Below are 15,010 nucleotides of genomic sequence, written 5' to 3' on the forward strand. Positions count from 1 at the left end.
GCCCCGAGCCCCGGGCTGCCGCCGCCTGGCCTGTAGCGGGCCTCTGCCAGAGCCTCGGGTGGGAATCCCGGCCTCACAGAGCAGCCCTGCCTGGTGGCCCGCTTCCTCCTCCAGCCCCCGACGCAGTTCGGACCCCCCAAGCTCTTTGGTGAGCCGCTGAGACACCCCAGCAAGGAAGCGCTCTCCAGCGGCCCTCCACATCCCTCCTTTCCCCCAGCTGTCCTGGCTGCCCTTCCCGGACTCTCGGATAACAGGCCCCACATCAGATCGTCTCTTTGATGGAGAATGAAAAGGTTCGTGATAGATGGGAAATATTTCCGACCTTACTTGAAGTCCAGTTTTTACAGAAATACAATGCAGTCGGTAGATTAGGATGGCCAGAGTCATGGGTGTCATTTGATGTAACTCACGGCAATTCCAGTAGGAGTGTCAGATTGGCTCAACAGAAAGAAAAAAAAAAAGACCAACAACTTACAAAATCCTCTTTAGTCTTCCCACTAGCTCAAACTGAGCGGCTAAATATACAAGGCTTTCCCCAGCGGAAACTGATGGAAACGGGCCAGTTAAAAACAGTGTCCAACAGTGAGACATTACCAATCACTACTCCAGTCTCTTCATTTTACAGATGAGTCAACCGAGGCCGAGGGAAGGGGACTGTGACTTCTCCGAAAGAAGGTGGCAGGTTCAGGGTCTGAAGGAAGGTCTGCTGCTACCCACTGCAGCTACTGCTTTGTTGCCTGGCCTTCTGCCTCACTCCAGGCACTTGGCTCCAGGAAGGCTTTGCTCTCCTAGAGCCGGAGCTCTCTTACCGGAGATTTCGCCTTGACTCATGAGGAGAGCAGCCCCTGGGAAATGGCAGATCGTCCATCCCACAGGCCCCACTTTGGGGAGGGCGCCCCTGCTGTTCCAGTGACAAGGCAGACAGGAGGCAGTGAGACGGAGACAGGAGGGGGCAAAGAAAAAGCCATACTGATACCAGCTGATGAGAGAGACAGAGAGAAGGAGGGAGAAAGAGAGACAGAAGCACTAACTGAGCCTCATGTACATTCAATGATATCCTTCATGAGCAAAACATCTTTTTTACAAAGTAGGGTTGGCCCAGGAGCAGAATAGGAGAGGGTAGGGTATCCCTGGCAATATGCGGGTCATAAGGGTGGCAGGTGACAAAGCAGAAGTACCTGTTGGGGATGAGGCAGGGAGAAAGGCTGGCTGAAAGGAAAACCAGAGGACTAGAGCTGAGACACACCAGTCCTTCCTGGGGCTGTAGCCAGGACCATGCAATCAGAGAGGTAGCACCCTGGCCACTCTCAAATGATCGCAAGAACTGTATCTGTCCCTGATTCCCGCCAAGTTCAAACGCAGAACAAAGACAAAACTAGCATTGCTAGGACAGTGTTGTCAAGGGGCTTCCTGGTCACATTAGCGACACACTACCTAGACATGAGGATTCTTCCATATGTTCTGGAAGATTTTCTCTTGAGGCCTGAGTGTCCTCCCTGCCCCCTCCATTCTGTAAATAAATAAATAAGAAAGATGTATTTGCTTTGCAGAAAAGGAAATACAAATGAACTCTAAAGGCATGAGAGATATCCAAACTCACTAGGAATCATGGAAGTCAAATTATAGCAATAAATGAAATACCATTTTCACCCAACGTTTTAGCAAACATTGAAGATAAATAATATCCAGGGCCACCAGGGACATGAAGAAGGCACTTTCTACACTGTTGGTAAGAGTATAACTTCAGCATTTTTGTAGAGGAATTTGAGAGTATCAAATTTTCACACAGTAATTCCACTTCTATGAAGAAAGATGCAACAAGAATAATGACAGATGTGCACAAACCTCTATGTGCACATGCAACATGATCCACTGGTATTTATCCCAGGAATGCAAGATTGATTTAACAGATGAAAATCAATCAGTGTAACACAACATAGCAGTACAATAAAGGACAAAATCAGTGGTCATCTTAACAGATGCAGAAAAAGCATTTGACAAAATCTGGCACCCTTTCGTGATAAAAACACTCAAAACCTAGGAATAGACGGGAACACCTTCAACCTGATAAAGAGCATTGAAAACCCACAACTATCATGATGCTTAATGGTGAAAAATTGAAAGCTTCCCCCTAAGATCAAAAACAAGACTAGGCTGTCCACTCTCATCACTTCCATTCAACACTGTATAGAAGGTTTCAGCCAGGCATATTAGTCAAGAAAATGAAATAAAAGGCATCCAGATTGGAAAGGAAGAAGCAAAAGTATCTCTGTGCACAGATGACATGATTTTGTACAAGAAAATCACACGGAATCCAATAAACTATTAGAACTAATGAACAAGTTAAAGTTGAAGGACACAAGATCAATATACAAAAATCAACTGTATTTCTATGCACTTGCAATGAACAACCCAAATATGAAATTAAGAAAAAAATTATATTTGTAGTAGTATCAAAAGGAATAAAATACTTTGGAATAAATTGGACCAAGGAGATATAAGGTGTGTACACTGAAAATTACAAAACATTGTTGAATGAAATTTTAAAGACCTAAATCAATGGAAAGACATCCTGTGTTTATGGATCAGAAGACTTAATATTGTTCAGATGGCAATATTCCCCAAAGTAATATACAGACTGAACACAATCCTTATTAAAATTCCAGCTGGCTTTTTTGCAGAAATGGACAGACTTATCCTAAAATCTATACGGGCACACAAGGGATCCAGAATAGCCAAAATTATTTTGAAAATGAAGAACAACGTTGGAGGGCTCATGCTTTCTGATTTGAAAACTTACTACACAGCTACATTAAGCAATTCAGTGGGGGAAAGAATAGTCTTTTCAACAAATGGTGTTAAGACAACTGGATATCCACATGCAAAAGAATGAATTTGGACACCTATTTCACACCATACGCAAAAACTAACTCAAAATGGACCAAATAACTAAATGTAAGAGCAAAACTTGAACACTCTTAGACGAAAATGTAGGGGTAAATCTTCATGACCTTGCACCAGGCAATGGTTTTCTTAGCTATGACATCCAAAACACAAGCAACAAAGAAAAAAAGATGAATTTGACTTCATCAAAATTTTAAAACTTCGTGTTTCAAAAGATACTGTCATCAAAATACCAATGGCATTTTTTACAGGACTAGAACAAATAATTTTAAAATTTGTGTGGAAACACAAAAGACCCCAAATAGCCAAAAAAATCTTGAGAAAGAAGACCAGAGCTGGAGGAATTATGCTCCCTGACTTCAGACTATACTACAAAGCTACAGTAATCAAAAGAGTATGGTACTAGCACAAAACAGACACATTGATCAATGTAACAGAATAGAGAGCCCAGAAAAAAACCCACACACTTATGGTCAATTAACCAATGACAAAGGCGGCAAGAATATACAATGGAGAAAAGACAGTCTCTTCAATAAGTGGTGCTGGGAAAACTGGACAGCTACTTGTAAAAGAATGAAATTAGCACATTCTCTAACACCATACACAAAAATAAACTCAAAATGGATTAAAGGTTGGATACTATAACACTCCTAGAGGAAAACATAGGCATAACACTCTTGGACATAAATCACAGCAATATTTTTCTGGATCCTTCTGCTAAAGCAAAGGAAATAAAAACAAAAATAAACAAATGGGACCTAATCAAACTTAAAAGCTTTTGTACAGCAAAGGAAACCATTGACAAAATGAAAAGACAACCTACTGAATGGGAGAAAATATTTGCAAATGATATGACCAATAAGGAGTTAATATCCAACATATATAAACAGCTCATACAACTCAACATCGAAAAAACAGACAACCAAATTAAAAACTAGGCAGAAGACCTGAATAGACATTTTTCCAAAGAGGAAAGGCAGATGGCCAACAGGCACATGAAAAGATGCTCAACATCGCGCTAATCATCAGGGAAATGCAAATCAAAACCACAATGAGGGGCTTCCCTGGTGGCGCAGTGGTTGAGAGTCCACCTGCCGATGCAGGGGACACGGGTTCATGCCCCGGTCCGGGAAGATCCCACATGCTGCGGAGCGGCTGGGCCTGTGAGCCATGGCCGCTGAGCCTGCGCATCCGGAGCCTGTGCTCCGCAGCGGGAGAGGCCACAACAGTGAGAGGCCCGCGTACCGCAAAAAAAAAAAAAAAAAAAAAACACAATGAGATATCACCTCACACCTGTCAGAATGGCTATCACGAAAAAGAACACAGATAACAAATGTTGGGGAGGTTGTGGAGAAAAGGGAACCTTCCTACACTGTTGGTGGGAATATAAATTGGTGCAGGGCTTCCCTGATGGTGCAGTGGTTAAGAATCCGCCTGCCAATGCAGGGGACATGGGTTCGAGCCCTGGTCTGGGAAGATCCCACATGCCGCGGAGTAACTAAGCCCGTGCACCACAACTACTGAGCCTGTGTGCCACAACTAATGAAGTCCACGTGCCCTAGAGCCCACGCTCCACAACAACAGTAGCCACCGCAATGAGAAACCCGCGCACCGCAACAAAGAGTAGCCCCCGCTCACCGCAAGTAAAGCCCATGCGCAGCAACAAAGACCCAATGCAGCCAATTAATACATTTAAAATAAATAAATAAATAAACAAACAAATAAATAAATTGGTGCAGTCACTGTGGAAAACAGTATGGAGGTTTCTCAAAAACAGAGTTTTGTAGAAATGTAGAAAATGTAGAAAACATTATATATTAGGTTTGTAGATTAGGTTTGTAGGTTTGTATATTAGGTGTATGTTAGGTTTGTAGGTTTGTATATTAAGTTTGTAGGTTTGTAGAAATGTAGAAAACAGTATGGAGGTTTCTCTAAAAATAGAACTACCATGTGACCCAGCAATTCCACTCCTGGGTATATAACCAAAAAAAGCAAAAACACGAATTCGAAAAGATACATGCACCCCAATGTTCATAGCAGCATTGTTTACAATTGCCAAGGTATGGAAGCAACCTAAGTGTCCATCAACAGATGAATGGATAAAGAATATGTGATACACACACACACACACACACACACACACACACACAATGGAATACCACTCAGCCATAAAAAGAAGAAAATTTTACCATATGCAGCAACATGGATGGACTTGGCATTATGCTAAGTGAAATAAGTCAGACAGAGAAAGACAAATACTGTATTATATCACTTAGATGTGGAATCTAAAAAATACAACAAACTAGTGAATAAAACCAAAAAAAAGCAGACTCACAGATATAGAGAACAAGCTAGTGGTTACCTGTGGGGAGAGGGAAGGTGGGAGGGGCAATATAGGGGTAGAGGGGAAAAAAAGAGGTTATTATGGGATTATATGAAATCATGTGTGTGAAACTTTTGAAATTTGTAAAGCACTATAGAATTTAAAGGATTTTTCATTCAATAAAAAATAATTTTTAAAAATTAAATTAAATTAAAAAAAAGAAAAAGGGGAAATATTAGAAAAAAAGAGAAACTATCAAAGTCTGGGAGGTGCTTCAGAGATACCTTTGTCTCCTAGGTGTCTCAGCAGACTTCCCTGACTAGTTGCTAGCTGTGTGATCCCCTAGAGACCCTAGGACACTGTAGCCATATGAGAACACAAAGATGGAGGTCACTTGCAGAGGCCAACTGGCCACCCAGAGGGTCAGAAGGCAACAGCTCTTTCATGTGGTCACTGTGCCCCACAACCAACACTCAATTGTCAGTGTTCTGCTGCATCTCCAGCTTCATTTTTCTACATTTCCAAATTGACCATTTCAAGCTGCCACTCTTTTTTATATAAATAATAGTGTGTTCTTGGCAATAATCAAGCCCTGCTCTTCTTGCTTTTCATACATTAACAGTTTTATAGCGTCAACAAAAAAGTATTCAGCATGCCCTATACTAGGCACTGTCTGAGAGATACTCTAAAGTGACAAGATACGGAAACAATCTAAATACCCATCAGTGGGTGAATGGATAAAAAAAGATGTGGCATATGCACACAATGGACTGTTATTCAGCCATAAGAAAGGAGGACATTCTGCCATTTGCGACAATAGGGATGGAACTGGAGCACATTATGCTAAGTGAGATAAGTCAGACAGAGAAAGAAAAATACTGTATGGTCTCACTTATATGTGGAATCTAAAAAAGTCAAACATAAAAAAACAGAGAGTCAAATGGTGGTTACCAAGGGGTGGGGGTAGGGTATGAAAAGTGACGTTGTTTAAGGGTACCAACTTGCAAGGAGTAGCAAATATGCCGTAGTGCTCTAATGCGCGCTGTAGTGAACACAGAGAACAATATTGTACTATACTTAGGTATATTACAATATATAAATCTATCAAAGTAACACATTGTACACCTTAAATTTACACCATGTTGTATGTCAAATATATTCAATTTTTAAATAATTAATTTTTTTAAGTTTGCAAATATTTATGTTGATGTCTGTCTCCCTAGCTACTTGGGAGCTTGAGACTGGATGGTCAGTATTCTTGGCTGCTTGAGTACACCCCAGCTTTGCTTTCAGTCTCATTCCTTATGTGCTGATTTTGTGTACAAAACTACCTAGTCATAAGAGTGTGAGCAGCTATTATGCGTGTCTTATGTGCAGTGACATATGAAGTGTGTTCTAAGTGCATTATTCCATTTGATCTTTAAAACAATCCTATGCAGTAGATATTACTAATGTCTCCATTACACAGATGAGGAAACTGGAGCAGAGAGAGGCCAAGTAACTTTTCCCAGAGTCACACAGTCAGAGTCAAGACTCTGACCCAAGTCTGTCAGACTAGAGAAGGTATGTGCTTAACCATGATGCCAGATATTGCCTCCTTACAATATTCATCTGATGCTCAGGCCAGCCTGAATTATCAAAAAGAAATCAAAATATGCCTGGTGCCTTTCATGTAAGAAATGAAAATTATGTTATACTTTTTTAGAAAGATTTGTATCCAAAGTGGCTAAAAATTAATGGAGTAAGCATTAGTTATCAGAAAAATCCACTTAGGTGAAATGACTCATTCTCCAACAATGCCAGACCCAGGAGGTGTTCCTTTTTTTCTTTTTTTTAAATTTATTTATTTATTTATTTTTGACTGTGTTGGGTCTTCGTTGCTACGCACGGGCTTTCTCTAGTTGCAGAGAGCGGGGGCTACTCTTCATTGCAGTGCGCGGGCTTCTCATTGCAGTGGCTTCTCTTGTTGCGGAGCATGGGCTCTAGGCGCACGGGCTTCAGTAGTTGCGGCTCACGGGCTCAGTAGTTGTCGCTCGCGGGCTCCAGAGCGCAGGCTCAGTAGTTGTGGAGCACGGGCTTAGTTTCTCCACGGCATGTGGGGTCTTCCTGGACCAGGGCTCGAACCCGTGTCCCCTGCATTTGCAGGTGGATTCTTAACCACTGCGCCACCTGGGAAGTCCCCCAGGAGGTGTTTCTGTATCATCTAGTATTCTTAGAACCACAAATAAGCTCGGTATACCTTCTGACAGCTTCAGAGTGCATAAATCACTGGCAACCTCACCATGTTTTTATTTATCAAATAAAAAAGAAAATACCATGATCTGCTCATAGCAGACATGATTCCATAAGGGATATAGAGTAGGTTACACCTACCTCAAAAGCCATACACACTCATGTGCCCATGCACAAACACACACACACAGAGTGCTAAAATTTGGCAATAGGGAAATCCGGAATAAAATATTCAGAGACAAGCATAGCTTGATGCTATGGCTAACTTTAGGAAAAATTCTGAAGGAAGCAAAATTTATCTGGGGCAAAGGTACTTGTACTACTACTACTAATAGCTAACACTTGGAGAAGACTTACTATGTAACACGCACTCTTCCGGGACACAGATTCATTGAAATCTCACACCAATCCTATGAGACAGGAGCTGCTATTCTTCCCATTTTACAGGTGGGGAGACTGAGGCAGAGAGGCATAGTAAAGTAATATGCCCAACGTCATAAACCTACTAGTGGGAGAAAACTGAGATTTGAACCTGAGCAGTCTAATGCCCGAATCCAGGCTCAAACCACTACTAATGCTTCTCCACAAGTAATACTACTAATGCACATCTACACTTCTTATGTCCTTGATCCTGTGCTGAGCATTCTACATACATTACTTCATAGATCTTTGGAGGTTGGAGGTCTTAGCTCTAAATTATTATGCAGTATCTCATTTGATCCTTACCACAACCCCATAAGGTAGCTATTATTGTGTCCATTTTACAGATAGAAACACTGAGGCACAGAGACATTAAATAATTTGACACACAGGCGAAAGTATCACCTCCTTTTCAGCAACACCCCCTATACTTACTGTAAGGATCCACATAACGTAAAAGAATGCAACGTAACTTAATTTACAATTTCTACCTCAGGGCCAGGTTCTTTCAAGGCCTCTGTTCTAAAGTGTTAGTGGGAAAAAGTGACAATAAGTTTTCCACTCTTCCCAACTCAGGGGGATTACAGTAACCCTCTGCAGCAGCCAGTGGCCTGCTTTGGGCTCCACTTAAGTAGGGACTCACACCATACAAGCTCTGGCACCGGAAGCCTGCTTTCAGGGCTTGGGTGCTATTTTTTAAAGGTACCATATTTTGGTTTTGTTTTTTGTTTTGTTTTTAATTGAAGTATAGTTGCTTTACAATGTTGTGTTAATTTCTGCTGTACAGCAAAGTGATTCAGTTATACATATCCATACATTCTTTTTTATATTCTTTTCCATTATGTTTTATCACAGGATATGGAATATAGTCCTCTGTGCTATACAGTAGGATAAAAGATAACATATTTTGCTCTCTTTTTCTTTTCTTTTCTTTTTTTTTTTTTTTTTTTGGTGGCATGCAGGATATTAGTTCCCTGACCAAGGATCGAACCCTTTCACCCTGCAGGGGAAGCGCAGAGTCTCAACAACTGGACCACCAGGGAAGTCCAGAAGGTACATATTTTGAATTTTTATTTTGTTTTGTTTTGGAATTGTTTTCTGGAAAAGACAAACTAGCAAGCCACGACTGGGGACCACCAATCTTAACCATGGTTTCCATAAAATGCTTCCTCTGTTTCACAGTGAAAATAAACCAAGTACTTTTACTACAACACCATCTTCATTAGCAGAGTGAAAAACGATGACCACGAGGAAGGCAACCTGGGTGGGCTTACCTCCACTTGAAGGGCTGCACATCCTTTCAGGAAGTCATTGATGTTGTTGGTGCAGTCAGCTTCAGTTTGGGGCTCCAGACAGTACTAGGGAAACAGAGTCAAATGTCACTTGGAGACTGTCATCACATGTGGGTCACATCATTGCATCGCTCACTGATAAGTAGATAAGGTAGGCTTTTTAAGGCGGGGCCAACATTGCTGTCAATCCAGGAAGAGAAATTAACCACTGAAGGAAGTGATGCAAAAATCTAAACGGTCGGTCTTGTTTCAAATGTCACGAAACCCTTAGTCCCAAGCCGTCTCTACTTACAAACTTTTTCTCAAGCTTTCTGCCAAAGTGTAGTAATAGCAAATTAGAGAGACCCTGAAAGTTTTCTGATCCTGGTTCCTGCTTCCAACCTATTACCACCCTCCCTCCTCCTCATGATAATTTATTAAAAAGTATATTTTCCCCTTCACTGTTCTCCACATTTGATCACATTTCTCAACATTTTCCCACCATTTTATCACTGTTTTTCAAGTTTGAGAAATTATAAGCAAAAGAACTGTACTCTGCCTCACATTCCCTGCTGACCTTAAGAAAATAATAGTAGGGCTCCACCTTTAAACTTACTTAAAGTGCCCACTTTTTTTTTGTTTTTTTTTTGGCCGCGTCAGGTCTTAGCTGCGGCATGAGGAATCTTTAGTTACGGCATGTGGGATCTAGTTCCCCGACCAGGGATTGAACCCAGGCCCCCTGCATTGGGAGCGTGGAGTCTTAACCGCTGGACCACCAGGGAAGTCCCAGTGCCCACTTTTTAAATCACATCCTCGTGACCATGGGTTTCCAACATTCACAATTTTGGATTTTTAAAAGAGAGTAAGGTTAGTTTCACTTTGAACACACGTTGCATTTGAAACATATTTGGTTTCTATTGTTTTAACAGAATGTGTTGTAACATTTTGGATTATTTCTCCTGGTTGCTAAATAGCCTTTCTTTCTTTCAATGGATATTTTATTTCTTTGTGAAGAAAATCTACACTGAATTTAGTCATACCGTCAATAAACACCATCTGTATCTCTTATAAATCATCCCATTTTTCCTCAGATTCACATGCACCCCAAGTTCAAAACATGTCCTCAGTACACAGGGAGGTGTAACATGCATCTCTATGACAGAGCAAGCTCGTGACATGGGTGTTCTCCTTGTCCCTCGCACCAGTGGTGTAACAGGTTTTTACTGTACTAATCTTCGGTGGCCAATTACTAAAGGATAACATTTCATTTTCCGACTTTTTCCAACTACAAAAACAGAAAGCAAGTCGAAGTCTTAGAAAGAGATTAAAGTAGGAGCGTCCTGTGACCCAGGCAATCGAAAATCTCCAGAGTGACATTATTGCTGCTCTCTTGTGGTAAGCAACCCCAAAGATACTGCAAATTTCCCTTACCTTTTCTATAGAGCCAGGCCTAAGTCTGTTGATCAGTTTGCATAGCACTACCCCATTTTTCAGCGAGGACTTCAAGAACTCCTCCGGATCACAGATGGTCTTTTTGGGGGAATCTAATACTCCCAAAGATATAAGCCATGTCACGATGCGTTCTTCTGGATTCATTACTGAGGACTGTACACTCCGAACAGCTCTCTGGGGCAGCTGCAAGGACTAAGCCACATCCGCGATTGCATCTGCTGTTGTCTTCCTTTTTATGAGTTCTCTTCTCGTGCTTGCAGCGCAAAGCTCTAAAAGAACTTTTCTTAGACAACGGTGGAAGCCACTCCAATTATGGGATTTGAAAACCACAGAGCTCACACTCAGAGATGTGGAAATAGAATGAATGGGGGGAAAAAGAGTCCTGGATAACACTGGGTTTCTTTTTCAAAATCTGCAAAACAAATTCATTGGGATTAAAAAAGAAGAAGAAGAAATACATACACACACACACACACACACACACACACACACACACAAACCAACGGGTGCAAGGAGCTGTAAAGGAAGGAAGTGAGGAGGCTGCCGGGGAGGGAGGAGAGAGAAGGAAGCGAGTGCTCTGGGAAAACAGAGGTGAGCCAGCACTTCAGGGGACCTTAGAAATGAGATACTCATGGGCCAGTCTGGGAAGAAGCTGTCAATATATAGTCTAGCCCCAGTGAAAATCTGGTTTCTGTCAAGAGGAAGATGCCAACTGGCTCTTAGGTCAGACAGATCTGAGCCTCGTGGGGAGCTGTGCTGGCACAACAGGGCTCAAAGAAGGTAGGCTGGGAAATTCTTCCAAGAAATGGCCACATGTCCTCACACTGTCTCACCGAGATGATATGTCACAATCATGCCTTGCAAAACATGTTGAGTGGCACAGTGACAACATGCCAAGCAGAGGAAGATTGTGCCTGCCGTCAGCCATCACTGTGTATAAGCACAAGCTAGAAGAATGGCATTTTACTTTGCAGCCAAAAAGCTATGTTGAGGGAAATAGACTAAGGATAACATCTGACATCCTGTTTACTTGCATTCTTGAGTGATTCTTTTTCTGGACCTGGTTCCACTACACAATCCAGCTGCAGTACCCTTAGCAAAGGCTCAGACACAGTGACATCAACGGGTAAAAAGCACTTGAAAACAGAGCTTTTGAGAACAAAAGAACACTTGTCCTCTGTCTACACTACAGTCTAGAAAGTTGATGTTTCCCCAACAAGAAACACTGCCTTAAAAATCCTGCTCTGGGAAAAAACTGGTCTATAACAAGAGATCTGAACTATTCTTAAACATCTTCATAACCACTTAAAATAGTCATATTATTGGGAAATGTATGATAAGGCCAACAGTATAGCCTCATCTGGGCAAATGCGTGGTACTCGGCATTACCACCCTCTCCTAGTGCATGGGATCCTGCTAAGCTTCAGAATCTTTTCAACGCAGTTTTAGGCATCTACTACCAAATAACCAGTTTAGATAATCCTGCTGCCTGTTTTCAAGGCTTCCCCTTCTTACCCTGTAGTAACACTTACCAGACTTTACTATTATCACTTGTCGATCTATCTCCTCCACCAGAATGTACCCTCCCCTAGAGGAGGGGTCTTGTCTGCCTTAATGAACACTGTCCCCAGCAGAGTGCCTGGTACACAGTAGATGTTTTAATGGCTTAAAACAAACATGTTTTCCTTGCTAATGATTTTTATACTTTTACTGAGATATAATTGACATAATGAATTGCACATATTTAAGTTGTATGATTTAATGAATTTTGACATATGTATACATCCCGTGATACAATCACACACACACACACAATTCAGATAAACCTTTCCATCATCCCCAAAAAGTGTTCTTGTGCCCTTTCAACCCCATCTTCCCTCCCTTCCCCCAAAATCCCAGACAACGAACAATCCCCTTTCAATCCCTATAGATTAGTTTGCATTTTCTAGAACCTTATATAGAACTTTCTTTTGTCTGGCTTCTTGCACTTAACATCATCACTTTGAGATTCATTCATGTTGCTGTGTCTATCAATAGTTCTACAAGAAAGATTTGACCTCCAAATATTTGGTTTGATATAATTATATTTATGAACAAAATAGGTATAGTCAATCAGAAGTTATAATTGACTTTTGACCAATGACCCCATCTATGTAATGGAAATAAAACCAAAATCCATGTGTTGATCAATAAAATTCTTAAATCTGACCTGCTTAAACATATTTTGATATGTCATTTGGCCAGTTTTCATGACTGCTCATCAAAATTGTACTCTATAGACGAACAAATCTGGCAGTATTATTGAGGTATCACTTACATTTTTTGGTGAAGAACAAAACCTGAGTAATTTCAGGAACCCAGTCCAGTCCAAAATAGGCTTGAGCCCACTGGGGTCATCAGGGTGAAAATCCACCTCATTTTAGACACTGGCTATAGTAAATTACTGTAAATAATAATCAGAAAGGCAACTCCACCTCCTCAAGGCAGAAGAAACAGTTCTACCAGCATAAAGATTGGAAGTTAGGGTTGGTATGGTCAAATGTCAAGAAAGCAAGGCATTCCAGGACAGTAGCAAGCATACGGGTGAAATGACTAACCATGGAACACAGGGAAATGGAAAGGAGTTGATGAACTGGGGGAACAGAGTGGGGGGTTGAAAGACTGGAGATCACAGTGGCACAAAGCACAGGCTTTACACAAGAGTGTGAAAAAATAAAGTAAAATAAAACAAAACAAAATAAAATAAAATACTATACAAAAGTTATCTTGTCAAGATTGGAAGAAGAGAATGGCAGAAGTAAAGGTGGAATAAATGTATCCTGGACTTGCATGAAATTGCATCCGTGGCTCATTTAATTCAATAAGAAGCCTAAGTTTTCTCTTCCATTGTATGAATATTAGAGTCTATCCATTTTGATGAGCAGCATTACCTGCTCTCCTCCTGCTATACAGAAATCTATCAAACGTTTTACCTAAGCACACAACATAATACCAAATATGAAATCGATTTCATAGTAATCTTAAAATGTAGACATTGAACTTTCTGAAAAGATGCTTTAAGTCCAAGTTCTATGAACTGGACTGTAATTTTGAATTTCTATAATCTTGGTATTGTATTCCAGTAATATTGCCCAGATTGGTTAAAAGGTGACCAGTATGGGCTTCCCTGGTGGCGCAGTGGTTGAGAGTCCACTTGTCGATGCAGGGGACACGGGTTCGTGCCCCAGTCCAGGAAGATCCCACATGCCACGGAGCGGCTGGGCCCGTGAGCCATGGCTGCTGAGCCTGCGCGTCCGGAGCCTGTGCTCCGCAACGGGAGAGGCCACAACAGTGAGAGGCCCGCGTACCACAAAAAAAAAAAAAAAAAAAACAAACAAAAACGGTGACCAGTATGGGGATTTCCCTGGTGGCGCAGTGGTTAAGAATCCGCCTGCCAATGCAGGGGGTACGGGTTCGATCCCTGGTCCGGGAAGATCCCACACGCCACGGAGCAACTCAGCCCGTGAGCCACAACTACTGAGCCCACACACCACAACTACTGAAGCCCACATGCCTAGAGCCCGTGCTCCGCAACAAGAGAAGCCACCGCAATGAGAAGCCCACCCATCGCAACGAAGAGTAGCCCCCGCTCGCCGCAACTAGAGAAAGCCCACGTGCAGCAACGAAGACCCAACGCAGCCAAAATTAAAAAAAAAAAAAAGTGACCAGTATATGCTCTATTTTGCAAACTGTATTTTTTGCAGATTTTTTCAGGTTAAAATTATACATAGCTATCACCCAAAATAAAGTAGAACATAAATTATGAGCATATTTTTTAAAAAGAACAAAGGTCTGTGGTTCTACTTCAGATCCTTAGTACCACACACCGTGGGCCACTGAACCTGCCTCCTCATTGGTTTTCCCACCTCCATCCTCTCATCCTAATGAACTCTCTGGCAGAGCACACTTTGGTTGATTTTCCAAAGCGCCTGTTTAATAGTGTAATATTCCTGCTCAAAAACTCTCTAAGCCTCTCCACCACCTAAAACCATGATTTACAAACGACAATGTACAAAAATAATCACCTCTTGCGAGGGAGGGAGGAGAAAGGCATGACAGTGGAACCTGAGCCCAAATCGCTAATATTATATTAAAAATAAAAAGACCGGGCTTCCCTGGTGGCGCAGTGGTTGAGAGTCCGCCTGCCGATGCAGGGGACACGGATTCGTGCCCTGGTCCAGGAGGATCCCACATGCCGCGGAGCGGCTGGGCCCGTGAGCCATGGCCGCTGAGCCTGCGCGTCCGGAGCCTGTGCTCCGCAACGGGAGAGGCCACAACAGTGAGAGGCCCGCGTAATGCAAAGAAAAAAAAGACCTACAGGAAATAAGGCAAATGTTAACATTCGTTAAAAGTGATTCTTGGGTACACT

General features: G+C 41.9%; 1 protein-coding gene across 8 annotated transcripts in view; it reads right to left on the reverse strand.

The window, feature by feature from the left end:
* The window catches only part of ARHGEF6 (Rac/Cdc42 guanine nucleotide exchange factor 6), a 119,106-nt gene extending 108,154 nt beyond the window's left edge, over window positions 1–10,952 (reverse strand). For all 8 annotated transcript variants that reach the window (XM_079909834.1, XM_079909837.1, XM_079909835.1 and 5 more), the window contains exons 1-2: window positions 10,582–10,952; window positions 9,154–9,237 (exon numbers count right to left, since the gene is read on the reverse strand). In XM_079909834.1, the coding sequence (XP_079765960.1) occupies window positions 9,154–9,237; window positions 10,582–10,746 (249 nt within the window). In that variant the 5' untranslated portion in view covers window positions 10,747–10,952. The remainder of the gene's footprint in view (window positions 1–9,153; window positions 9,238–10,581) is intronic.
* Between the last annotated feature and the right edge of the window lie 4,058 nt (window positions 10,953–15,010).

Source organism: Stenella coeruleoalba (assembly GCF_951394435.1).
Source record: "Stenella coeruleoalba genome assembly, chromosome: X".
Lineage (NCBI taxonomy): Eukaryota > Metazoa > Chordata > Mammalia > Artiodactyla > Delphinidae > Stenella > Stenella coeruleoalba.